We start from the raw sequence: 25097 nt of genomic DNA, 5'->3' as shown, positions 1-25097 counted from the left end.
TCGTCGAAAATCTAATTCTAAAATCATGGGCATTAATATGGAGTTAGTCCCCTCTTTGCTGCTATAACAGCCTCCACTCTTCTGAAAAGGCTTTCCACTAGATGTTGAACCATTTCTGTATGGACCTCACTTTGTGCATGGGGGCATTGTCATGCTGAAACAAGAAAGGGCCTTCCCCAAACTGTTTCCACAAGGTGGAAAGCACAGAATCATCTAGAATGTCATTGTATGCTGTAACGTTAAGATTTCCCTTCAATGGAACTAAGGGACCTAGCCCAAACCATGAAAAACAGCCCTAGACCATTATTCCTCTTCCACCAAATTTTACAGATGACACTATGCATTGGGGCAGGTACTGTAGTGTTCTCTTGGCATCTGCCAAACCCACATTCGTCCTGGTGAAGCGTGAATCATCACTCCAGAGAACACGTTTACACTGCTCCAGAGTCCAATGGCGGCAAGTCCAACCACTCCAGTCAATGCTTGGCACTGCGCATGGTGAACTTAGGCTTTTATGCGGCTGCTCGGCCATGGAAACCCATTTCATGTAGCTCCTGACAAACAGTTATTCTATTGCTTCCAGATGCAGTTTGGAACTCGGTAGTGAGTGTTGCAACCGAGGACAGACGATTTTTACACACTACGCGCTTCAGCACTCGGAAGTCCCGTTCTGTGAGTTTGTTAGGCCTACCACTTCTCGTCTGAGCCGTTGTTATTTCCACTTCACAATAACAGCCAAATCCACTCATTTGATGGAGTGTCCACATACTTTTGTATATATAGTGTATGTGGTTGTTTCTAGACATTTTTAAAAATAAGAAAATTATTTGTGTCTCATTTTGGTGTTAAAGTGAGCTCATTTGTGTCTATGATAAAAAAATATATATATATATATATATATTTAACCTTTATTTAACTAGGCAAGTCAGTTAAGAACAATGACGTCCTATACGGCCAAACCCGGACGACGCTGGGCCAATTGTGTGCAGCCCTATGGGACTCCCAATCACGGAGAGTTGTGATACAGCCTAGATTCGAACCAGGGTGTCTGTAGTGACGCATCAAGCACTGAGATGCAGTGGCTTAGACCGCTGCGCCACTTGGGAGCCCAGTGGGAAACAAAGGGGGAAAAGATGATCTCTTCTTGGATTTTGCTTTACTTTGGGATACATGTGAAGATGAGGGTGCTGATGAAGGTCACTACAGAAGTGATTAGTTGTGCTGTCTGTAGACTCCAATGCCCTCATAACCCTTTCTCACCATTTTCTTTCACACTTTCTCTGTGACCTGGGACTACAGTAAGGCAATTCATCCTAACATAGTGAAGCTTCTGGGTAATCCAACACTCAAGGACTCTAAGTGGATCATCCCCATGGAGTTCATCTTTGGAGAAGAACTGGAGACAACCATCTTCAAATCACAAAAATCTCAAATACAGGTAGGCCTATGGATACCACTGCTGCCACCAAACATGCATGTGATAGTGTTGATGAAAGTTCACATAGAAAAACTCTAAATATATTTGATAAATAAGTATCTAAGCATACAGGATTTTCAGGGTGCCTTCCATACCTATTACAAAAAAGTGCAAGTTAACTCATCAGTTGATTATGAAAGCCTTTGATCTCCCACAGTTAACTCCATCTGTAAAGGCCACCATCATCACAGGCATGTGTGAAGGACTACTTCACCTACACAGCAAAGATATCGTCCATCAGGACCTCAAGCCTGAGAACATCATGGTGAGACAGGCATTAAAATGTTTTTTGTTGTTTTAATGTTCTTCATTAATGATGCAAGACTTTAGAAGCAGTTGTTCACCTGTTGTTGGGAATAAAGGACATTGTCACACTAAATGCTTAGATTAGATATAAAACAATATTTTTCCACCCCTCTCAAATGATCTCTTCCAGGTAGAGCATGACACTCACAGAGCTGTGATCATTGATATGGGGCTGGCCAAATTCTTCCGCAATGGCCTAAATTCTGCTGTGGATATGGGCAACGAGGCCTACTCTTCCCCTGAGGTCCTGCAGAGGCGGGGCCAACGAGACCAGCGTTCAGACGTGTGGGCTATGGGTAAAATCATTGCTGAACTCTGTGCCAGGGTCAGGCTGCACACCCCTAGTGTCTGTCCGGCTATGATCTATGAGATCCTCAGTCTCCAAGGCCAGCAGTACTGTAATGCTGTCTGTAGGATGGTGCAGAGCGACCCCACAGTGCGAGCCACCATGGCCGGGATCATGCCAGAGATGCGAAGGGCAGGGGGAGGTGGCAACACCGGGGAGCAACAAAGAGGACATCTTCTGACACCCTTTCCTCACACTGAGGTAAAAGACACATCGCCACGTCCTCATGCTCCCCCGCTATCAAGAGCTGAGTGCACAGCCTTGCCAAAGATTGAGGTCAAGACGACACTGCAACCACAACCCATACAGCGGTCACCTTCCCCGGCAAGATGGGAGCATGCAGCCTTGCCAATGACTGAGGTCAAGATGACACTGCAACCACAACCCGTACAGTGGTCACCTTCCCCGGCAAGATGGGAGCATGCAGCCTTGCCAATGACTGAGGTCAAGACGACACTGCAACCACAACCCATACAGCGGTCACCTTCCCCGGCAAGATGGGAGAATGCAGCCTTGCCAATGACTGAGGTCAAGACGACACTGCAACCACAACTCGTACAGCGGTCACCTTCCCCGGCAAGATGGGAGCATGCAGCCTTGCCAATGACTGAGGTCAAGACGACACTGCAACCACAACCCGTACAGCGGTCACCTTCCCCGGCAAGATGGGAGCATGCAGCCTCTCCAAAGCCTGAAGTCAAGAACTCACCATCTCCCCTTCCAAAGGTAGACCAGGGTAATGCACTGGTGGTTCCATCAGGCATGGTTCAACCCAGTCAAGATGTCATGAAACAACTTCTCTTCAAAGAGGCCCCAAAGGGTCTCCCATGCCCACTCCCTACGACGGGCATGGTGCGAATCCGCCGCTATGAGCAAAGGAATGGGGAAGTGGAGACTTGGGAGCAAAATGAGGTAGAGACTGAAGGAGGGAGGATAGTCAAGTTTGAGAATGTGATGTTTAACAACAAGTCATAAGTAGGTTATTGAGAGGTTGTGAAATAGTTGGGAATTGATTTGACTCTGCTTCTGAAATAGTTGGGAGTTGATTTGACTCTGGTCACTCTCCTTCCATCCTTCATTGTAAAAGTCTGACATGTTTATGGAGAGGGGGAAGAGTATATTTGGGAGGTGGGATAAACTAATGGAAGAATTCTAATGTCCAGTGAAACTATACCGGACGTACTTGTGCCTAAAAACAAAGCGACACAATATCCCACTACGTGAGACCAAAATATATATATATATATTAACAACAAAAGTTGTCTTGCACTGGTAAGAAGGAAACCTTGGAGTGTGTTAAGGTTGAGTAAGGATTTAGGGATGATCTTGAAAGTACTATCACTTCTTCTAATGCTACATCATGTTACAATGTTGCTCATCTGGATAGGTGACAGTGTATAGAGGCACCTGGAATCAAGTAACTATCTTTGAATGGTTTTGAAACCTTTTTGTTTTGGGAAACTTATCCCTGTTTGCTAATCAGTTGTCTCTTTAGCTCTATATCATACATTTGACTGTGTACATACAGTACCAGTCAAAAGTTTTGGGCACACCTACTCATTCCAGGGTTTTCCTTCATTTGTCCTAATTTCGACATCGTAGAATAATAGTGAAGACATCAACACTATGAAATAACACATGGAATTATGTAGGAACCAAAAAAGTGTTAAACAAATCCAAATATATTTTAGATTTAAGATTCTTCAAAGTAGCCACCCTTAGCCTTTGACAGCTTTGCACACTCTTGGCATTCTCTCAACCAGCTTCACCTGGAATGAACAAATTAATGTTTTTCCAACAGTCTTGAACGAGTTCCCATATATGCTGAGCACTTGTTGTTTGATTTTCCTTCACTCTGCAGTCCAACTCAATCCAAACCTTCTTAATTGGGTTGAGCTTGGGTGCTTGTGGAGGCCAGGTCATCTGATGCAGCATTGCTCTCCTTCTTGGTCAAATAGCCCTTACACAGCCTGGAGGTGTGTTGTATCATTGTCCTGTTGGAAAAACAAATGATAGACCCATTAAGCGTAAACCAGATGGGATGGCGTATCGCTGCAGAATGCTGTGGTAGGCGTGCTGGTTAATTGTGCCTTGAATTCTATATAAATCCGTGTCACCAGCAAAGCACCCCCACAACATCACACATCCTCCTCCATGCTTCACGGTGGAAACTACACATCCAGAGATCATCCGTTCACCAACTCTCCGTCTCACAAAGACACGGCGGATAGAACCAAAAATGTCCAATTTGGACTCATCAGACCAAAGGACTGATTTCCACCAGTCTAATGTCTATTGCTCATGTTTCTTGGCTCAAGCAAGTCTCTTCTTATTATTGGTGTCCTTTAGTAGTGGTTTCTTTGTAGCAATTTGACCATAAAGGCCTGATTCAAGCAGTCTCCTCTGAACAGTTGATGTTGAGATGTCTCTGTTACTTGAACTCTGAAGAATTTATTTGGGCTGCAATCTAAAGGTGCAGTTAACTCTAATGAACGTATTCTCTGCAGCAGAGGTAACTGAGTCTTCCTTTCCTGTGACGGTGCTCATAAGAGCCAGTTTCATCATAGCGCTTGATGGTTTTTGCGACTGACTGCACTTGAAGAAACTTTCTTGAAGTTCTTGAAATGTTCCGTATTGACTGACCTTCATGTCTTAAAGGAATGATGGACTGTCATTTCTCTGCTTATTTGAGCTGTTCTTTCCATAATATGGACTTGGTATTGTACCAAATAGGGCTATCTTCTGTTTACCACCCCTATCTTGTCACAACACAACTGATTGGCTCAAATGCATTAAGAAGGAAAGAAATTCCACAAATTTACTTTTAAGGTACACTGGTTAATTTAAATGATTTCCAAGTGACTACCTCATGAAGCTTGTTGAGAGAATACCAAGTGTACAAAGCTGTCATCAAGGCAAACGGTGGCTACTTTGAAGAATCTCAAATATAAAAATAAAGAAAAACCCTTGACTGAGTAACTTGTCCAAACTTTTGACTGGTAGTGTAGAAATAAGCAATTGTTTTGTATCAAATGTTTCTTACTCTTAAGAATAAAAGTAATTTTTCATGACTATATGCTGTTATCCTCTTTACAACAACAGTGTACAAAATAACCTTTTGCAAGACTGCCAACCAGAGCTGTGTTCAGCTACAGAAAGGGTATCCCACACAGTTCATCCAGTCAGAAGGAACTTCACAGGTGTTTGACTAATCTTTTTGTTTATTAATCATTGTATAAGGCCACTCTGCACTGTGCAGACTTCATTGATAGAGGAGAAATTAAATCAGAAATATCACGTTGTCAGTGAGCTCCCATCTTCTGGCGCCGTCACCCTGGACAGCAGATCCACATCATAATGGAGTGAAAGTCAAGTTATACATCAACTGAAGCCAAAGACCACACATACAGACATTATAATACCATATCATAAACCACGGCAGGAAGTGTTAAAAGGTACATATAGCATACGTCTTATGAATCACTACACAAGCATACACTTCAGCATGCTTCTGGAAACTCAAATGTGAATTTCTGTCACAGTGGTCAGTGTGTGTTTTTCTGTACATTCCACTCATCTAATGCAGGGTCTGTGTATCATGCATAATCATGCTTCATATGGAGTAGAAAAGGTCAAGACATAGCCTACATAGTGAAGCAGGTCATCCAAGAGATTCCTAGATCAGATAGTAGTGCGCACACAAAAACACACAAACCTCAGCATTCCTGCAGTCAGTGGAATCCCATCTAATCCCATCTATCTATCTGACCCATGTCAGCATGCAACCACCAGCACAGCTATCAGACATCCAATGCCTTCTAAGATAAACGGTCAACCCTGTTACATTATTTGCTGCTATTTAGGCTTGCCATAACAAAGGGGTTGAATACTTATTGACCCAAGTCAGTTCAGCTTTTCATTTTTAATACATTTGTAAACATTTCGAAAAACATAATTCCACTTTGACATTATTGGGTATTGTGTGTAGGCCAGTAACAAACAAAAAAATCTACATTTAATCATTTTTAAATTCAGGCTGAAACACAAAATGTGGGGAAAAATCAAGGGGTATGAATACTTTCTGAAGGCACTATAATTGGTGGAACAACCCATATGCTATTGCATTTTCAGTGACTGAAAGAGGTTTTTCATTCTATCTCCTAATCTTGCTATCACTAGAAACCGGTTCCATTCATAACTCTTGACCTGAAGTTTTATTAAAAGTAAAGTATGAGTGAAAGGACAAATAGAACAAAACAGGTTTTCTAAGGCAACATGGTTTTCAGCAGCCACCCTGGTGCTGTACATACAGTATATTTAAGCAATAAGGTCCGAGGGGGTGTGTTAGATTACCAATATACCACGACTAAGGGTTGTTCTTCTGGATATAGCCTTAGCCGTGGTATATTGGCCATATACCACGAACCCGAGGTGCCTTATTGCTATTATAAACTGGTTACCAACTTAATTAGAGTAGCAGAAATATATTTTTTGTCACACCTGTCACCATCGTTATGCGCACCTGTGTGTCATCAGACTCACCTGTACTCCACCACCTCCCTGATTACCTTCCCTATATATGTCACTCCCTTAGGTTCCTTCCCCAGGCGTTATTGTTTCTGTTCCAGTGTTATGTCTGTGTGTTTGTGTTCCTTATTTTTGTATTTATGTTTATTTATAAAACTCAAATCAAAGTTTATTTGTCACATGCGCCGAATACAACAGGTGTAAACCTTACAGTGAAATGCTTACTTACAGGCTCTAACCAATGGTGCGGGGGAAAAAAGGTGTGTGTGTGTGTGTGTGTGTGTGTGTGTGTGTGTGTAAGTAAAGAAATAAAACAACAGTAAAAATACATTTGAAAAAAGAGTAGCAAGGCTATATACAGACACCTGTTAGTCAGGCTTATTGAGGAGGTAGGTATGCATATATGTAGGTATGGTTAAAGTGACTAAAAAGTAAAAAAAAGTATACCATTTGGTTACCTGTTCAGGAGTCTTATGGCTTGGGGGTAAAAACTGTTGAGAATACTTTTTGTCCTAGACTTGGCACTTTGACAATTTCTAGGGCTTTCCTCTGACACCACCTGGTGTAGAGGTCCTGGATGGCAGGCAGCTTTGCCCCAGTGATGTACTGGGCCGCACGCACTGCTCTCTGAAATGCCTTGCGGTCGGAGGCCGAGCAATTGCCATACCAGGCAGTGATGCAACCGGTCAGGATGCTCTCGATGGTGCAGCTGTGAACCTTTTGAGGATCTGAGGACCCATGCCAAATCTTTTTAGTTTCCTGAAGGCGAATAGGCTTTGTCGTGCTTTGTCGTGTTGTTGATGTGGACACCAAGGAATTTGAAGCTCTCAACCTGCTCCACTACAGCCCCGTCGATGAGAATGGGGACGTGCTCGGTGCTCCTTTTCCTGTAGTCCACAATCATCTCCTTAGTCTTGGTAACGTTGAGGGATAGGTTGTTATTCTGGCACCACCCGGCAGGTCTCTGACCTCTTCCCTATAGGCTGTCTCGTCGTTGTCGGTGATCAGGCCTACCACTGTTGTGTCGTCAGCAAACTTAATGATGGTGTTGGAGTCGTGCCTGGCCATGCAGTCGTGGGTGAACAGGGAGTACAGGAGGGGACTGAGCACGCACCCCTGGGGAGCTCCAGTGTTGACGATCAGCGTGGCAGATGTGTTGCTACCTACCCTCACCACCTGGGGGCGGCCTGTCAGGAAGTCCAGGATCCAGTTGCAGAGGGAGGTGTTTAGTCCCAGGATCCTTAGCTTGGTGATGAGCTTTGAGGGTACAATGGTGTTGAACTCTGAGCTGTAGTCAACGAACAGCATTCTCACATAGGTGTTCCTTTTGTCCAGGATGGAAAGGGCAGTGTGGAGTGCAATAGAGATTGCATCATCTGTGGATCTGTTTGGGCGGTATGCAAATTGGAGTGGGTCTAGGGTTTCTTGGATAATGGTGTTGATGTGAGCTATTACCAGCCTTTCAAAGCACTTCATGGCTACGGACGTGAGTGCTACGGGTCTGTAGCCATTTAGGCAGGTAGCCTTTGTTCTTGGGCACAGGGACTATGGTGGTCAGCTTGAAGCATGTTGGTATTACAGACTCAATCAGGGACATGTTGAAAATGTCAGTGAAGACACCTGCCAGTTGGTCAGCACATGCCCGGAGCACACGTCCTGGTAATCTGTCTGGCCCAGCAGCCTTGTGTATGTTGACCTGTTTAAAGGTCTTACACACGTCGGCTACGGAGAGCGTGATCACACAGTCGTCCGGAACAGCTGATGCTCTCATGCATGCCTCAGTGTTGCTTGCCTTGAAAAAATATAGAAGTGATTTAGCTCGTCTGGTAGGCTCGTGTCACTGGGCACCTCACGGCTGTGCTTCCCTTTGTAGTCTGTAATAGTTTGCAAGCCTTGCCACATCCGACGAGCGTCGGAGCCGGTGTAGTATGATTCAATCTTAGCCCTGTATTGACGCTTTGCCTGTTTGATGGTTCGTCGCAGGGCATAGCGGGATTTCTTGTAAGCTTCCGGGTTAGAGTCCGCACCTTGAAAGCGGCAGCTCTACCCTTTAGCTCAGTGTGAATGTTGCCTGTAATCCATGGCTTCTGGTTGGGGTATGCACGTACAGTCACTGTGGGGGGGACGACCTCAATGCACTTATTGATAAACCAGTCACTGATGTGGTGTATTCCTCAATATCATCGGAAGAATCCCGAAACATGTTCCAGTCTGTGATAGCAAAGCAGTCCTGTAGTATAGCATCTGCTTCATCTGACCATTTTTTTATAGACCGAGTCACTGGTGCTTCCTGCTTTAATTTTTGCTTGTAAGCAGGAATCAGGAGGATAGAGTTGTGGTCAGATTTACCAAATGGAGGGCGAGGGAGAGCTTTGTACGCATCTCTGTGTGTGGAGTACTGGGGATCTCCAATTTTTTTCCCTCTGGTTGCACATTTAACATGTTGATAGAGATTTGGTAGAACTGATTTAAGTTTCCCTGCATTAAAGTCTCCGGCCACTAGGAGTGCCGCCTCTGGGTGAGTGGTTTCTTGTTTGCTTATTTCCTTATACAGCTGACTGAGTGCGGTCTTAGTGCCAGCATCTGTCTGTGGTGGTAAATAAACAGCCACGAAAAGTATAGCTGAGAACTCTCTAGGCAAGTAGTGTGGCCTGCAGTTTATCACAATATACTCAAAGCGAGTAAAATCTAGAGACTTCCTTCGATTTCGTGCACCAGCTGTTGTTTACAAATAATGGCAGCTTTCCTAGTTGTCTTCTGCAGGTCCGGACGAGGGATCCGGCTCTTCGTCCTCTGCATCGCTTCTTTTTGTGAATAATTGGGCTGTCTGCCCTGTGGGGTGTTTGGAGAATATCGTGTGAGTCCTGCTTGCTGCTGCTGTTGTTGTTGTTGAAGAAATCTTTGTCTAATCCGAGGTGAGTGATATCCTGATATCCAGAAGCTCTTTTCTTTCGTAAGATACGGTTGCAGAAACATTATGTACAAAATAATTTACAAATATCGCGGAAAGAAAATACATAATAGCACAATTGGTTAGGAGACCGTAAAACGGCGGCCATCTCCTCCGGCGCCAAACACTCACTCCTTGAACTTGCTTCCCGACTCTCAGCGCACATCATCGCAGAATAACAGCTCACCTAAGAGAAGCATCAGGGAGTGTTTTTATTTAATGTTTTTGTCGTCAGTGGGAATGACGTTGGGTCCGGGAGCAGCTACAGGCTCCCCTGCCTCAGCCGGCGACAGGTTCCCGCGCCTCAGCAGAGGTGACTGGTTCGCTCTTGATCCCTAGGATCGTCATTTTGGTTGGCGTTTCCTCTCTTCCTCTCCCCATACCATAAGCCCCTTTCATATGACTTGAAAGTCAGTGGAGTGGCGAGATATAGCTGGAGAAGCTAGTACCAGTACCGAGTCGATGTGCAGGGGTAGGCCCAAATGCTTCTACACCTGCATTGCTTGCTGTTTGGGGTTTTAGGCTAGGTTTCTGTACTGCACTTTGATATATCAGCTGACGTAAGAAGGGCTACAGTGCCTTGCGAAAGTATTCGGCCCCGTTGAACTTTGCGACCTTTTGCCACATTTCAGGCTTCAAACATAAAGATATAAAACTGTATTTTTTTGTGAAGAATCAACAACAAGTGGGACACAATCATGAAGTGGAACGACATTTATTGGATATTTCAAACTTTTTAACAAATCAAAAACTGAACAATTGGGCGTGCAAAATTATTCAGCCCCTTTACTTTCAGTGCAGCAAACTCTCTCCAGAAGTTCAGTGAGGATCTCTGAATGATCCAATGTTGACCTAAATGACTAATGATGATGAATATAATCCACCTGTGTGTAATCAAGTCTCCGTATAAATGCACCTGCACTGTGATAGTCTCAGAGGTCCGTTAAAAGCGCAGAGAGCATCATGAAGAACAAGGAAACACCAGGCAGGTCCGAGATACTGTTGTGAAGAAGTTTAAAGCCGGATTTGGATACAAAAAAAAATCCCAAGCTTTAAACATCCCAAGGAGCACTGTGCAAGCGATAATATTGAAATGGAAGGAGTATCAGACCACTGCAAATCTACCAAGACCTGGCCGTCCCTCTAAACTTTCAGCTCATACAAGGAGAAGACTGATCAGAGATGCAGACAAGAGGCCCATGATCACTCTGGATGAACTGCAGAGATCTACAGCTGAGGTGGGAGACTCTGTCCATAGGACAACAATCAGTCGTATATTGCACAAATCTGGCCTTTATGGAAGAGTGGCAAGAAGAAAGCCATTTCTTAAAGATATCCATAAAAAGTGTTGTTTAAAGTTTGCCACAAGCCACCTGGGAGACACACCAAACATGTGGAAGAAGGTGCTCTGGTCAGATGAAACCAAAATTGAACTTTTTGGCAACAATGCAAAACGTTATGTTTGGCGTAAAAGCAACACAGCTCATCACCCTGAACACACCATCCCCACTGTCAAACATGGTGGTGGCAGCATCATGGTTTGGGCCTGCTTTTCTTCAGCAGGGACAGGGAAGATGGTTAAAATTGATGGGAAGATGGATGGAGCCAAATACAGGACCATTCTAGAAGAAAACCTGATGGAGTCTGCAAAAGACCTGAGACTGGGACGGAGATTTGTCTTCCAACAAGACAATGATCCAAAACATAAAGCAAAATCTACAATGGAATGGTTCAAAAATAAACATATCCAGGTGTTAGAATGGCCAAGTCAAAGTCCAGACCTGAATCCAATCGAGAATCTGTGGAAAGAACTGAAAACTGCTGTTCACAAATGCTCTCCATCCAACCTCACTGAGCTCAAGCTGTTTTGCAAGGAGGAATGGGAAAAAATGTCAGTCTCTCGATGTGCAAAACTGATAGAGACATACCCCAAGTGACTTACAGCTGTAATCGCAGCAAAAGGTGGCGCTACAAAGAATTAACTTAAGGGGGCTGAATAATTTTGCACGCCCAATTGTTCAGTTTTTGATTTGTTAAAAAAGTTTGAAATATCCAATAAATGTCGTTCCACTTCATTATTGTGTCCCACTTGTTGTTGATTCTTCACAAAAAAATACAGTTTTATATCTTTATGTTTGAAGCCTGAAATGTGGCAAAAGGTTGCAAAGTTCAAGGGGGCCGAATACTTTCGCAAGGCACTGTATATAAATACAATTGATTTGAAATATGATTTGGGTACAAGGTAATTGATGTAGCTATGTACACAGGGGTAAAGTGACTAGGCAACAAGATAGATAATAGACAGTAGCAACAGCGTATGAAAGAGAGTGTGTGTGTGTGCCATCAGTATGCATGTGTGCACATGTTATGTGTTTGTGGGCATATGTATTGTGTGTGTTGGGGTGTCAGTGTAAGTGTGTGTGGGCATAGAATCAGTGCAAGAGTTAGTGCAAAAAGGGACAATGCAGGTAGTCTGGGTGGCCGATTTGATTAGCTATTAAGCAGGCTTGTTTAGCAGTCTTATGGCTTTGGGGTAGAAGCTGTTCAGGGTCCTGTCGGTTCCAGACTGGTACCAATTTCCATGAGGTAGTAGAGAGAACAGTCTATGGCTTGGGTGTTTGGAGTGTTTGCAATTTGTTGGGCCTTCCTCTGACACGGCCTGGTATAGAGGTCCTGGATGGCAGTGAGCTCGAACCCTGTGATGAACTGGGCAGTACTCAAGGGTTCCAGATCAAGCTAAAGTTTCCTAACCAATGACAACTCAAAACTCGCCTAAAAGGCCTGAACTAGCCCAAAGTTGTTTTTCACATCAAGAGGAGTTGCAATACTTTTACAATAAACCATTTTTCCAATATTGTAGTAACTTGAAATGACAGATGCAAAATTCGGTTTCCTCAAATCAATTTTTTTGTTGTGTGACATGATGTAATAAAATAATTATAGATATGCCACAAGAGAAAATATTATTCGCCCTTATAAAACTCGCCAGATCATTCTCTGTTGTTTCATCAATGTCCAATTAAATGTACAATGCTGTCGGAAAGTATTCAAAGCCCTTGACTTTTTCCACATTTTTGTTACGTGGCCTTATTCTAACTTATTCTAAATCATCCTCAGCAATCTACACACAATACCCCAGAATGTCAAAGCGAAAACAGGATTAGAAATTATTGCAAATTTATTTTTAAAAATCCAAACAGAAATACGCTATTTACATAAGTATACAGATCCTGTGCTGAGACTCGAAATTGAGCTCCGGTGCATCCTGTTTTCATTGATGATCCCTGAGCTGTTCCTACAACTTGATTGGAATCCACCTGTGGTTAATTTAAATTGGTAGGACATGATTTGGAAAGGCGCACACATCTGTCTATATAAGGTCCCACAGATGACAGTGCATGGCAGAGCAAAAAAACAAGCCAAGAGGTCAAAGGACTTGTCTATAGAGCTCCGAGACAGGATTGTGTCGGCACAGATCTGGAGAAGGGTACCAAAAAATGTATGCACCATTGAAGGTCCCCAAGAACACAGTGGCCTCCATCATTCTTAAATAGAAGCAGTTTGGAACCACCAAGACTCTTCTAGAGCTGGCCGCCCAGCCAAACTGACAATAAGGGGAAAAGGGCCTTGGTTAGGGAGGTGACCCAGAACCCGATAGTCACTGACAGAGCTCTAGAGTTCCTCAGTGGAGATGGGAAAACCTTCCAGAAGGACAACCATCTCTGCAGCACTCCACCAGTTAGGCCTTTATAGTAGAGTGTCCAGACAGAAGCCATTCCTCAGTAAAAGGCACACGACAGCCCACTTGTAGTTTGCCAAAAGTCACCTAAAGACTCTCACACCATGACAAACAAGATTCTCTGGTCTGATGAAACCAAGATTGAACTCCTTGGCCTGAATGCCAAGCGTCACGTCTGGAGGAAACCTGGCACCATCCCTACGGTGAAGCATGGTGGTGGCGGCAGCATGCTGTGGGGATGTTTTTCAGTTGCAGTGACTGGGAGACTAGTCAGGATCGAGGTAAAGAGGAACCAGGCAAAGTACAGAGAAATCCTTGATGAAAACCTGCTCCAGAGCGCTCAGGACTTCAGATTGGGGAGAAGGTTCACCTTCCAACAGGACAATGACCCTAAGCACACAGCCAAGACAATGCAGGACTGGCTTCGGGACAAGTCTGAATGTCCTTGAGTGGCCCAGGCAGAGCCCAGACATAAACCCGATCAAACATCTCTGGAGAGTCCTGAAAATAACTGTGCAGCAACATTCCCCATCCAACCTGGCAGAGCTTGAGAGGATCTGCAGAGAAGAATGGTAACAATTTCCCAAATGCAGGTGTGCCAAGCTTGTAGCGTCATATCCAAGAAGACTCGACGCTGTAATCGATGCCAACAGTGCCTCAAAAAAGTACTGAGTAAACGGTCTGAATAGTTATGGAAATGTGATTTCAGTTTTTTATTTTTAGTTTAAAAAATAATGTCAACTCGGTTTTTGTGTTGTCATTGTGGGGTATTGTGTGTAGATTGATTGAGGTGGGGGGCCGGGACAATTTAAAACACTTTTAGAATAAGGCTGTAACATAGCAAAATGTGGAAAATATCAAGGTGTCAGCATACTTTCCGAAGGCACTTGTATGTGTTGTAAAGAGGATTGCAAATGTTATTGCTCTATTCTAGAGGTGTCAATGTAATTGCCAAATGTGACCATTTCTGTAAAGCCAATGTCAAGAGAGCTGCACATTGCTTGGAAAAAACATTTTCATATTCTGCCTATTTACATGTTCATAGTTTAGCATTTCCCTCTTTGTTTGAATGTTTTGTCATTCCTGTTATCAAATATTTGTAGTGTTAGGACACATTATATCTGATGGCGGCCACAAATGGTCACTGAAAGGTATCTACCACTCTTGATATATTAATGTCTGTCCCTCAGACAGCTTTGCTCCTATTCATCATCTCTGACTTTTACATTTCGAATTACTACTTATGCTTTTTCTTGCTGTGACTATGAAATCAAATCAAATGTTTTTGGTAACATACACATATTAGCAGATGTTATTGTGGATGTAGCAAAATGCTTGTGTTCCAACAGTGCAGTAGTATCTAACAATACACACAAATCTAAAAAATTTAATTAAGAAACATAAATATTAGGACGGGCAATGTCAGTGACATTGAGTAGAATACAGTATATCCATAAGAAAGTAATTAAGCAGTATGTAAACATTATTAAAGTGACAAGTATTACATTATTAAAGTGACCAGTGATTCCAGGTCTATATACATAGGGCAGCAGCCTCTAATGTGCAGGGTTGAGTAACCGGGTGGTAGCCGGCTAGTTTGATGGCCTTGAGATAGAAGCTGTTTATCAGTCTCTCGGTCCCAGGTTTGATGCAAATGCACTGACCTCGCCTACTGGATCATAGCGGGGTGAACAGGCCATGGCTCTGGTGGTTGACGTCCCTGATGATCTTCTTGGCCATCCTGTGACATCGGTGCTGTAGGTGTCCTGGAGGGCAAGCTGTGTGCCCCCGGTGATGCGTTGGGAAGACCGTGTCATCTGTGGATCTTTTGGGGCGGTTTGCAAGTTGAAGTGGGTCTAGGTTGACAGGTAAGGTGGAGGTGATATGAACCTTAACTAGCATCCCAAAGCAATTCATGATGACAGAAGTAGTCATTTACTTCAGTTACCTTTGCTTTATTGGGTACAGTAACGATGGTGGACATCTTGAAGCAAGTGAGGATAGCAGACTGGGATAGGGAGAGATTAAATATATCCGTAAACACTCCAGCCAGCTGGTCTGCGCATGCTCTGAGGACGCGGCTAGTGATGTCGTCTGGGCCGGCAGCCTTGCGAGGGTTAACACGCTTAAATATTTTACTCACGACGGCCACGGAGAAGTAGAGCCCACAGTACTTGGGAGCGGGCCACGTCGCTGGCACTGTGTTATCCTCAAAGCGAGAAGACGGTCTTTTAGCTTGTCCAGGAGCAAGACGTGGCTGGGTTTTGTAATCCGTGATTGTCTGTAGACCCTGCCAAATACATCTTGTGTCTGACCATTGAATTGCGACTCCACTTTGTCTCTGTATTGACGTTTTGCCTGTTTGATTGCATAATGGAGGGAACAACTACACTATTTGTATTAAACCATATTCCCAGTCACCTTGCCGTGGTTAAATGTGGTGGTTCAGGCTTTCAGTTTTGCACGAATGCTGCCATCTATCCACGTTTTTTGGATTGGGTAGGTTTTAATACTCAAGGTGGGAACAATATCCCCTATACACTTCCTGATGAACTCAGTTACCGTGTCCGTGTATACGTCAATGTTATTCTCAGAGGCAACCAGAGGCATATCCCAATCTCCGTAATCAAAACAAAATCTAATCAAAATCTTGAAGCATGGATTCCAATTGGTCAGACAAGCGTTTCTGCCTATAGGAAGGGAAGAGCAGGATGGAGTCGTGATCTAATTTGCTGAAGGGAGGGCGGGGGAGGGCCTTGTAGCCGTCTCAGAAGAGGGAGTAACAATGGTAGAGAGTTTTTGATGCGCGAATAGTACACGCAATGTGTTGTTAGAACTTCGGTAGCGTTTTCCTCAAATTTGCTTTGTTAAAGCCCCCAGCTACAATAAATGTGGCCTCAGGATATGTGGTTTCCAGTTTTCACAAAGTCCAATGTAGTTCCTTGAGGGCCGTCGTGGTATCGGCTTGAGGGGGAATATACACGGCTGTGACTATAACCGAAGAGAATTCTCTTGGGAGGTAATACGGTCTACATTTGATTGTGAGGTGTTCTAGGTAAGGACTTGAGTTACTGTACGTTATCACATTCACACCATGAGTAGTTAATTATGAAACATACACCACTGCCTTCTTTCCGGAGAATTCTTTATTCCTGTCTGCGCAATGTACTGAGAACCTAGCTGGCTGTATGGACCGGGACAGTATATCTGGAGAGAGCTATGATTCCATGAAACAGAGTATGTTACAAGTACTTGATGTCTCTCTGGAAGGAGATCCTCACCCTGAGCTCATATACTTTATTGTCCAGGGACTGAACATTAGCAAGTAATATATTCTGAAGCGATGGATGGTGTCCATGTCTCCTGAGTCTTTTATTTTTTATTTTTTTATTTCACCTTTATTTAACCAGATAGGCTAGTTGAGAACAAGTTCTCATTTGCAACTGCGACCTGGCCAAGATAAAGCATAGCAGTGTGAACAGACAACACAGAGTTACACATGGAGTAAACAATGAACAAGTCAATAACGCAGTAGAAAAAAAGAGTCTGCCTCGAAGCCCACTCCAAATACCTCTTCTTGTCTTTTTGTGCCTGTGTAGAGTTTGACAACATTTGACTGTGCTGACATAAATAGTGTACTGTGCAATCTGGGAATGCTTCAGTTAGAGATGGTTGGTTGGTTGGTTTTGAATGGATTAGAATATCAGGCTACATTTTCTACAGAATTTCCACCTTACCAGGTGAGCAACTGTCTGTAGAATTCCTCTGTTCTACAGTTGCAACACTGTTTCCTTTAGTTTGTAGTCAACAGACACACCCTTCTCACCCACTTCATTGTCATATTTTCTTTGGAATTCTCTCTTTGTCTTTGTGACTTTGAGAGAATTGACTCTGTAGTGTATACTTACCACTACTTACCCTAACAAATGTTATGCAACAATAGTATGCACATGCGCCTCGCACACTTTCTGTGTATGACAGACCGACCACATTCTCTGTCATATCCAGAGAAAGGGGTGTGACTACTTTAGGGGTGGGACATGCAAGAGGTAAAAAGACACACAGCTGTGTTATTTTATGTTTACACCTGACACAGCAGGACAGCAGCCATACCTGAAGTAAACTGACAAGAGGTAAGGATAATTTAATTAGATTTGACCTTAATGTCCAGGTAGCAGATAATGGACCTTATCTGACATTTATGTAGTTGGTTCTGTATATTAATGTAACTAATATCAATGGGTTCTAACTTGACAAAATTATTTGTTAGTTTACAATTTTACAATTTATGCAACTCGCATATAAAAACCAGTGAGACTGCTGGAATGCCCTGAGCACAAGATTGTCATTTTTATGACTCATACAGTAGAGGAACATATTGCCTGTAGCCTACTTTACATGGTAAGCTGTTGCGCACCAAGTGGCACTTAACTCCACATCACTTCACTTAGTTATGGAAAATGTCTGTGAGGATTTTTGTACACTATTCACAACATATTGAAACAATTACTATCTTCATATCATCACAATCCTATTTCAGCAATAACATGTGGAAAAACCAGTGGTGGAAAAAATACCCGATTATCGTACCTGTGTAAAAGTAAAGATACTTTAATAGAAAAGGACTCAAGTAAAAGTGAAAGTCACCCAGTGAAATACTACTTGAGTAAAAGTATAAATGTATTTGGTTTTAAATATACTTAAGTATCAAAAGTGAAAGTATACACCTTTTCACATTCCTTATATTAAACAAACCAGACGGCACAGTTTTCTTGTTTTAAAATACAACTGTATTGCACTTTTTATAAGTGTTTTATTCACCGTGTGACGTTGACCACAGGGTGTTGTGGGATTGTTTCCAAAGTTGGAGCTGATTTGGAGAAAACCTCAAACACAACTTTTAGAACAGCATTACAATATTAGAACAATTGATTTGACATTTGGGAATGTTGTTTTGGGGGTGCTCTAAATTACTCTTTATATTTGCGTTTCTGGCATTTAGAAATAGGTGCTACACTGCCTTTAAGATTATATTAACTGCATTTGATTAACTTCCCATGTATAACAATCATGAAGTTTGCTTTTGTAAAATATAACAAATGAGATTTTGCGTGTTATATCAGTATCCAATGAAATCCCAGGAGGTTGGTTGCACTTTAATTGGGGAGGACGGGCTTGTGGTGATGGCTGGAGCGGAATGGGAGAATGGTATCAAGTACATCAAACACATGATTTGATGCCATTACAATCACTTTGTTCAAGCCATTATTATGAGCCGTCTTCCCCTCAGTAGCCTCCACTGAATGAAATAGATGTAATGTAAAGAGGATTGCAAAAGTTGTTGCTCCATTCTAGAGGTGTCAACTTAATTTGCCAAATGTGGCCATTTCTGTAAAGCCAATGTCAAGAAATATTAATGGGAAGAAATGGCATTTTCATATTCTGCGTACTTACATGCTCAAAGTTTAACAATTCCATCTTTGTTTGAATAGCATACGCTCTGAATATATTACTGTAATGTGTTGTCATTCCCAACATCAAATCTTTTAAAATCATTGCAGTGTTGGAAACAGAAGTAAGGGCCACATTATATATGATGGCAGGCCACAAATGGTCTCTGAAAGGTACACAACATGATCAAAAGCATTTCTAAAAACATTATGTCAGGATTGTGTGTAGGCCCTGAAGGGACTGTGTATATATACACTACATGACCAAAAGTATGTGGACACCTGCTTGTCGAACATCTCATTCCAAAATCATAGGCATTATCATGGAGTTGGTCCCCCTTTTGCTGCTGTAACAGCCTCCTCTCTTCTGGAAAGGCTTTCCACTAGATGTTGGAACATTTCTGAGGGGACTTCCATTCAGCCACGAGCATTAGTTAGGCCTGGCTCGCTGTTGGCGTTCTAATTCATCCAAAGGTGTTTCATGGGGTTGAGATCAAGGCTCTGTGCAGGCCAGTTCACACCCTTCTTGACAAATCATTTATGTATGGACCTCGCTTTGTGCGCTTGGGCATTGTCTTGCTGAAACAAGAAAGGACCTTCCCCAAACGGTTGAAACAAAGTTGGAAGCACAGAATTGTCTAGAATGTCATTGTATGCGGAAGTGTTAAGATTTCCCTTCACTGGAACTAAGGGGACTAGAACCATGAAAAACAGCCCCAGAGTTTATTATTCAATGGTGGCGAGGCTTCTGTGTGGCTGCTTGGCCCATGGAAACCCATTTCATGAAGCTTCCGACGAACAGTTCTTGTGCTGACGTTGCTTCCAAAGGAAGTTTGGAACCAGGTAGTGAGTGTTGCAACCGAGGACAGACAATTTTTTACGTGCTACCCACTTCAGCACTCGGCGGGTCCCGTTCTGTGAGCTTGTGTGGCCTACCACTTTGTGGCGGAGCCATTGTTGCTCCTAGACGTTTCACTTCACAATATCAGCATTTACATTTGATCGAGGCAGCTCTAGCAAGGCAGGAAAGAGAATGCAAAGTTGTCATCGAGGCAATATATTTAGATTTTTTTAAACACTTTTTAAGGTTACTACATGATTCCATTAGTGTTATTTCATAGTTTTGATGTCTTCACTATTATTCTACAATGTAGAAAATATTAACAACAAAGAAACCCTTGAATAAGTAGGTGTGTTCAAACTTTTGACTGGTACTGTATATGACAATGAATGTCATAACACAGCATGTGACTTTTATGTTTCTGTGTAGAGTTTGACAACCTTTGACTGTGCTGGCATAAATAGGCTACATTGCTATCAGGGATTTGGGAATGCCTCAGTTAGAGATGGTTGGAATGGATTAGAATACCAGTTTAGATTTTCATCAGAATTTCCGCCTTACTATGTGAGAAACTGTCGGTAGAATTCCTTTGTTCTACAGTTGCAGCACTGTTTTCTTTAGTTTGTAGTCAACAGACACACCCTTCTCACCCACTTCAATATCGTCTTCTGTTTGGAATTCTCTCTTTGTAACTTTGAGAGAAGTAACTGTAGGGTGTACATACTGGTACTTACCGTAACAATAGTACTATAACACATGTTATGCAGAGGTGAATGCTTTAGTCCACTGGTTCTCAATCCTGGTCCTGGGGACCCAAAGGAGTGCACATTTTAGTTTTTTCCCTATCCCTACACAGCTGAATCAAATTATTAACTCATCAAAAGGCTTTGATGATTTGAATCAGGTGTGTAGTGTTAGGGCAAAACCCAAAATGTGCACTCCTTTGGGTCCCCAGGACCAGGATTGAGAACCACTGCTTTAGTCATTTCTATTGGACCTTGACCCCACTGCCCACTCCCCACCAAACCCCCTAGATGGCGTATTCCACCAGCACTCTTGCTGCTGGCTGCTTTGGGAAGATCTACAGGGAGAAGTACAATGACACCTGGGCTGCAATCAAGAAGGTGCCACAACACTTAATCAATAGGAGAGACCTGGAGAGAGAGTGTCAAGTATACAAGTGAGTGTGACAGACAATGTGCTATCATGGTATGTTGCTAAATGGTGATGTTATCAGAGATGGTGTTGATGAGGGTGCTGATGATGGTCACTACAGAAGTGCTTAGTTGTGCCCTCATAACCATTTCTCCCCATTGTATTTCACACTCTCTCTGTGACCTGGGACTCCAGTAAGGCAATTCATCCTAACATAGTGAAGCTTCTGGGTAATCCAACACTCAAGGACTCTAAGTGGATCATCCCCATGGAGTTCATCTTTGGAGAAGAACTGGAGACAACCATCTTCAAATCACAAAAATCTCAAATCCAGGTAGGCCTATGGATCCCACCGCTCCCACCAAACATGCATACGACGGTGTTGATGAAAGTTCACATAGCAAATATCTGATAAAGAAGTATCTAGCCCTACAGGATTTTCAGGGGGGCCTTCCCAACATTATTAAAACATTTCTATGTGCAAGTTAGCTCATCAGTTGATAATCAAAGCCTTTCTTCCCCCACAGTTGACTCCATCTATAAAGGCCACCATCATCACAGGCATGTGTGAAGGACTACTTTATCTACACAGCAAAGATATTGTCCATCAGGACCTCAAGCCTGACAACATCATGGTGAGAAAGGCAATAAAGTTGTTTTTGTTATTCTGATGTTCTTCTTTAATGATGCAAGACTTTAGAAGCAGTTGTTCATCTGTTGTTTATCACTATCACATTATCACTGTAAATGAATAGACTAGAAATAAAACAATATTTCTCAACCCCTCTCAAATGATCTCTTCCAGGTAGAGCATGACACGCACAGAGCTGTGATCATTGATATGGGACTGGCCAAATTCTTCTGCAATGGCCTAAATTCTGCTATGGATACGGGCAACGAGGCCTACTCTCCCCCTGAGGTCCTGCAGAGGCGGGGCCAGCGAGATCAGCGCTCGGACGTGTGGGCTATGGGTAAAATCATTGCCGAACTCTGTGCCAGAGTCAGGCTGCACACCCCCAGCGTCTGTCCAACTAAGATCCAGGAGACCCTCAGTCTCCAAGGCCAGCAGTACTGTAACGCTGTCTGTAGGATGGTGCAGAGAGACCCCACAATGCGAGCCACCATGGCTGGAATCATGCCGGAGATACAAAGGGCAGGGGTAAATGGCGGTGGCGGCAACACTGGGAGGCAGAAAAGAGGACATCTTCTGACACCCTTTCCTCACACTCAGGTAAAAAATGCATTGCCACGTCCTCAAGCTCCTGTACAGCGTTCACCATCTCCATCGAGATTTGAGCGCAGTGCTTTACCAATGCCTGAGGTCAAGACAGTAGTGCCAGCTCCTGTGCAAGCGCCTTCTCCATCGAGATGGGAGCATACAGCCTTGCCAAAGACTGAGTTGAAGTTTGAGGTCAAGACAACACTGAGACCACAACCCGCACAGCAGTCACTTTCCCTATCAAGATGGGAGCGGGCAGCCTTGCCAAAGACTGAGGTCAAGAACTCACCATCTCCCCTTTCAAAGGTAGACAAGGGTAATGCTCTGTTTCCATCAGGCACAACTCAACCCAGTCAAGATGTCATGAAACAGCTTCTCTACAAAGAGGCGTCGAGGGGTCTCCCATGCCCACTCCCCACGACAGGCAAGGTGCGAATCCGCCGTTATGAGCAAAGGAATGGGGAAGTGGAGACTTGGGAGCAAAAGGAGGTAGAGACTGAAGGAGGGAGGATAGTCAAGTTTGAGGATGTGATGTTTAACAACAAGTCATAAGAAGGTTATTGAAAGATTGTGAAGTAGTTGGGAGTTGATTTGACTGTGCTTCTTCAGAGTGCGGGCCACTCCCCTTCCGTCCTTCAATGTAAAAGTCTGACATGTTTCTGAAAAAGGTGAAAGACTGTATTTGGGACAGGGGATAAACTAATGGAATAATTCTAATGTCCAGTGAAACTATACTATGTAACAATACATTTACACATTTTCTTACTACGGTAGGCTAAATGTGTATATACTGTATGAATATAAATATATATCTCAACAACAATAAAAGTTGTATTGCACTGTTAAGAAGGAAACCTAAGGCTGAGTAAGGATTCATGAATGATGTTTGAAGGACTATATCACTTTACAGTATTGCTACAATAACTATCTGTGAATGTTTTTGAAATCTCATCCCACTTGCAAATCAGTTGTATCTTTAGCTTGATATACATTTGACTGTATCATCTAAGACAAGAATATCTTACATTTAGCTTACACTTAGGACTTAGTCATTTTTCACAAATAGATGCTGTGTTATATCCTCTTTACAACAACAAAGTGTACAAAATGGCCTCTCTTCAAGACTTTGTCAACCAGAGCTGTGTTCAGCTACAGACATGGTATCCCACTCACAGTTCATCCACTTCATCCCGTCAGAAGGAACTTCAACACAGGTGTTTGAGTAATCATTTTTTTGTATTAATCATTAAGGCCAATCTGGACTGTGCAGACTTCATTGAGAGAGGAGAAACTAAATCAGAAATCCAGTATCACATTGTCCTTGACCTTGTTACATTTTCAGTGCACTGCGGGGAGCTGGAGCAGTCGACCTGGAAAGTATATCCACATCACAATGAAGTGAAAGTCTAGTTACACATCAACTGAAGCAAACTAAAGAGCACACATACAGACATGATAATACAGTATCATGATTTGATAAGCCGCTGCATGAACTTTTAAAAGGTACATGGTGCATATCAGTGGCGGTCGTGCCGTTTTAGATCAGGGAAGACATTTTTATTTCTATTACAGCATATTGAATGACTGTCATTCATATTCCATTCACCCAGCTCAATGTAACATCGATAGGTTTAGGCTACTACATGATACTGAAAAATTCCCTATAGCCATCATGAGGTTGCTACAACCTAGCCTATGAAAAAAGTTTACAATGTAGGTGTAAGGGTTTTCATCCTCCTCTTCTGAGGAGTAGCGAGAAGGATCGGAGGACCAATGCGCAGCGTGGTAAGTGTCCATATTGTTTATTTGAAAGACAAACTGAACACTAAAATACAAAAACAGTAAACGTGAACAAAACCGAAACAGTACCGTGTAGCTATAATGAGAACTGTGCTGACACCAGCAACTAACATAGACACGGAAACAATCACCCACAAAAACCAACACAAAACAACCAAAACATGGTTCTCAATCAGAGACAATGACTAACACCTGCCTCTGATTGAGAACCATATCAGACCAAACATAGAAATAGACAAACTAGACATACAACATAGAATGCCCACTCAGATCACGTCCTGACCAACACTAAAACAAAGAGTGCGGACTCCGGCCGCAAAACCTGAACCTATAGGGGAGGGTCTGGGTGGGCATCTGTCCGCGGTGGCGGCTCTGGCGCAGGACGTGGACCCCACTCCACCATAGTCTTTGTCCGCTTTAGTCTCCTCCTAGGAACGGCGACCCTCGCCACCGACCTAGGATTGGCAACCCTACTAAAGGGCCCTACTGGACAAAAAAAAACTCCTCCGGACTGAGGGGCAGCTCCAGACTAAGGGGTAGCTCAAGACTGAGGGGCAGCTCAAGACTGAGGGGTAGCTCAGGACCGAGGGGTAGCTCAGGACCGAGAGGTAGCTCAGGACCGAGAGGTAGCTCAGGACCGAGAGGTAGCTCAGGACCGAGAGGTAGCTCAGGACCGAGAGGTAGCTCAGGACCGAGAGATAGCTCAGGCTGGTTGATGGCTCTGGCAGCTTCTGGCTGACTGACGGCTCTGGCGGATCCTGGCTGAATGGCGGCTCTGGCGGATCCTGGCTGACTGGCGGCTCTGGCGGATCCTGGCTGACTGGCGGCTCTGGCGGATCCTGGCTGGCTGGCGGCTCTGGCGGATCCTGGCTGGCTGGCGGCTCTGGCGGATCCTGGCTGGCTGGCGGCTCTGGCGGATCCTGGCTGACTGGCGGCTCTGGCAGATCCTGGCTGACTGGTGGCTCTGGCGGCTCCTGGCTGACTGGCGGCTCTGGCGGCTCCTGGCTGACTGGCGGCTCCTGGCTGACTGGCGGCTCTGGCGGCTCCTGGCTGACTGGCGGCTCCTGGCTGACTGGCGGCTCCCGGCTGACTGGCAGCTCTGGCGGCTCCTTGCAGACTGGCGGCTCTGGCGGCTCCTTGCAGACTGGCGGCTCTGGACAAGTGGGAGACTCTAGCGGCTCTGGACAGGTGGGAGACTCTAGTGGCTCTGGACAGGCGGGACACTCTAGCGGCTCTGGACAGGCGGGAGACTCTAGCACCTCTGGACAGGCGGGAGACTAGCAGCTC

At 43.9% G+C, this 25097-nt stretch overlaps 2 protein-coding genes across 6 annotated transcripts in view; both read left to right on the top strand.

Moving 5' to 3' along the window:
- The window catches only part of LOC110516351 (serine/threonine-protein kinase Nek8), a 49867-nt gene extending 45708 nt beyond the window's left edge, over window positions 1–4159 (top strand). For 4 of the 5 annotated variants that reach the window (XM_036973675.1, XM_036973676.1, XM_021594836.2 and 1 more), the window contains 3 exons: window positions 1300–1438; window positions 1635–1742; window positions 1914–4159. In XM_036973675.1, coding sequence (XP_036829570.1) covers window positions 1300–1438; window positions 1635–1742; window positions 1914–3104 — 1438 coding nt within the window. In that variant the 3' untranslated portion in view covers window positions 3105–4159. The remainder of the gene's footprint in view (window positions 1–1299; window positions 1439–1634; window positions 1743–1913) is intronic. The other variant, XM_036973677.1, reaches the window with a different exon arrangement.
- Window positions 4160–17405: 13246 nt separating this feature from the next.
- On the top strand, window positions 17406–22869 carry LOC110516341 (serine/threonine-protein kinase Nek8). Its single transcript, XM_021594818.2, has 5 exons — window positions 17406–17478; window positions 20671–20816; window positions 20987–21125; window positions 21319–21426; window positions 21597–22869. The coding sequence occupies exons 2-5, from the start codon at window positions 20671–20673 to the stop codon at window positions 22560–22562; spliced, it is 1359 nt and encodes a 452-aa protein (XP_021450493.2). The 5' UTR covers window positions 17406–17478; the 3' UTR covers window positions 22563–22869.
- The last annotated feature ends 2228 nt before the right edge of the window (window positions 22870–25097 follow it).

This window comes from Oncorhynchus mykiss, chromosome 3, assembly GCF_013265735.2.
Source record: "Oncorhynchus mykiss isolate Arlee chromosome 3, USDA_OmykA_1.1, whole genome shotgun sequence".
In the NCBI taxonomy this organism is placed as follows: domain Eukaryota; kingdom Metazoa; phylum Chordata; class Actinopteri; order Salmoniformes; family Salmonidae; genus Oncorhynchus; species Oncorhynchus mykiss.
Note: the sequence above shows the minus strand (reverse complement) of the source record. Positions and strands in the feature narration are given on the sequence as shown.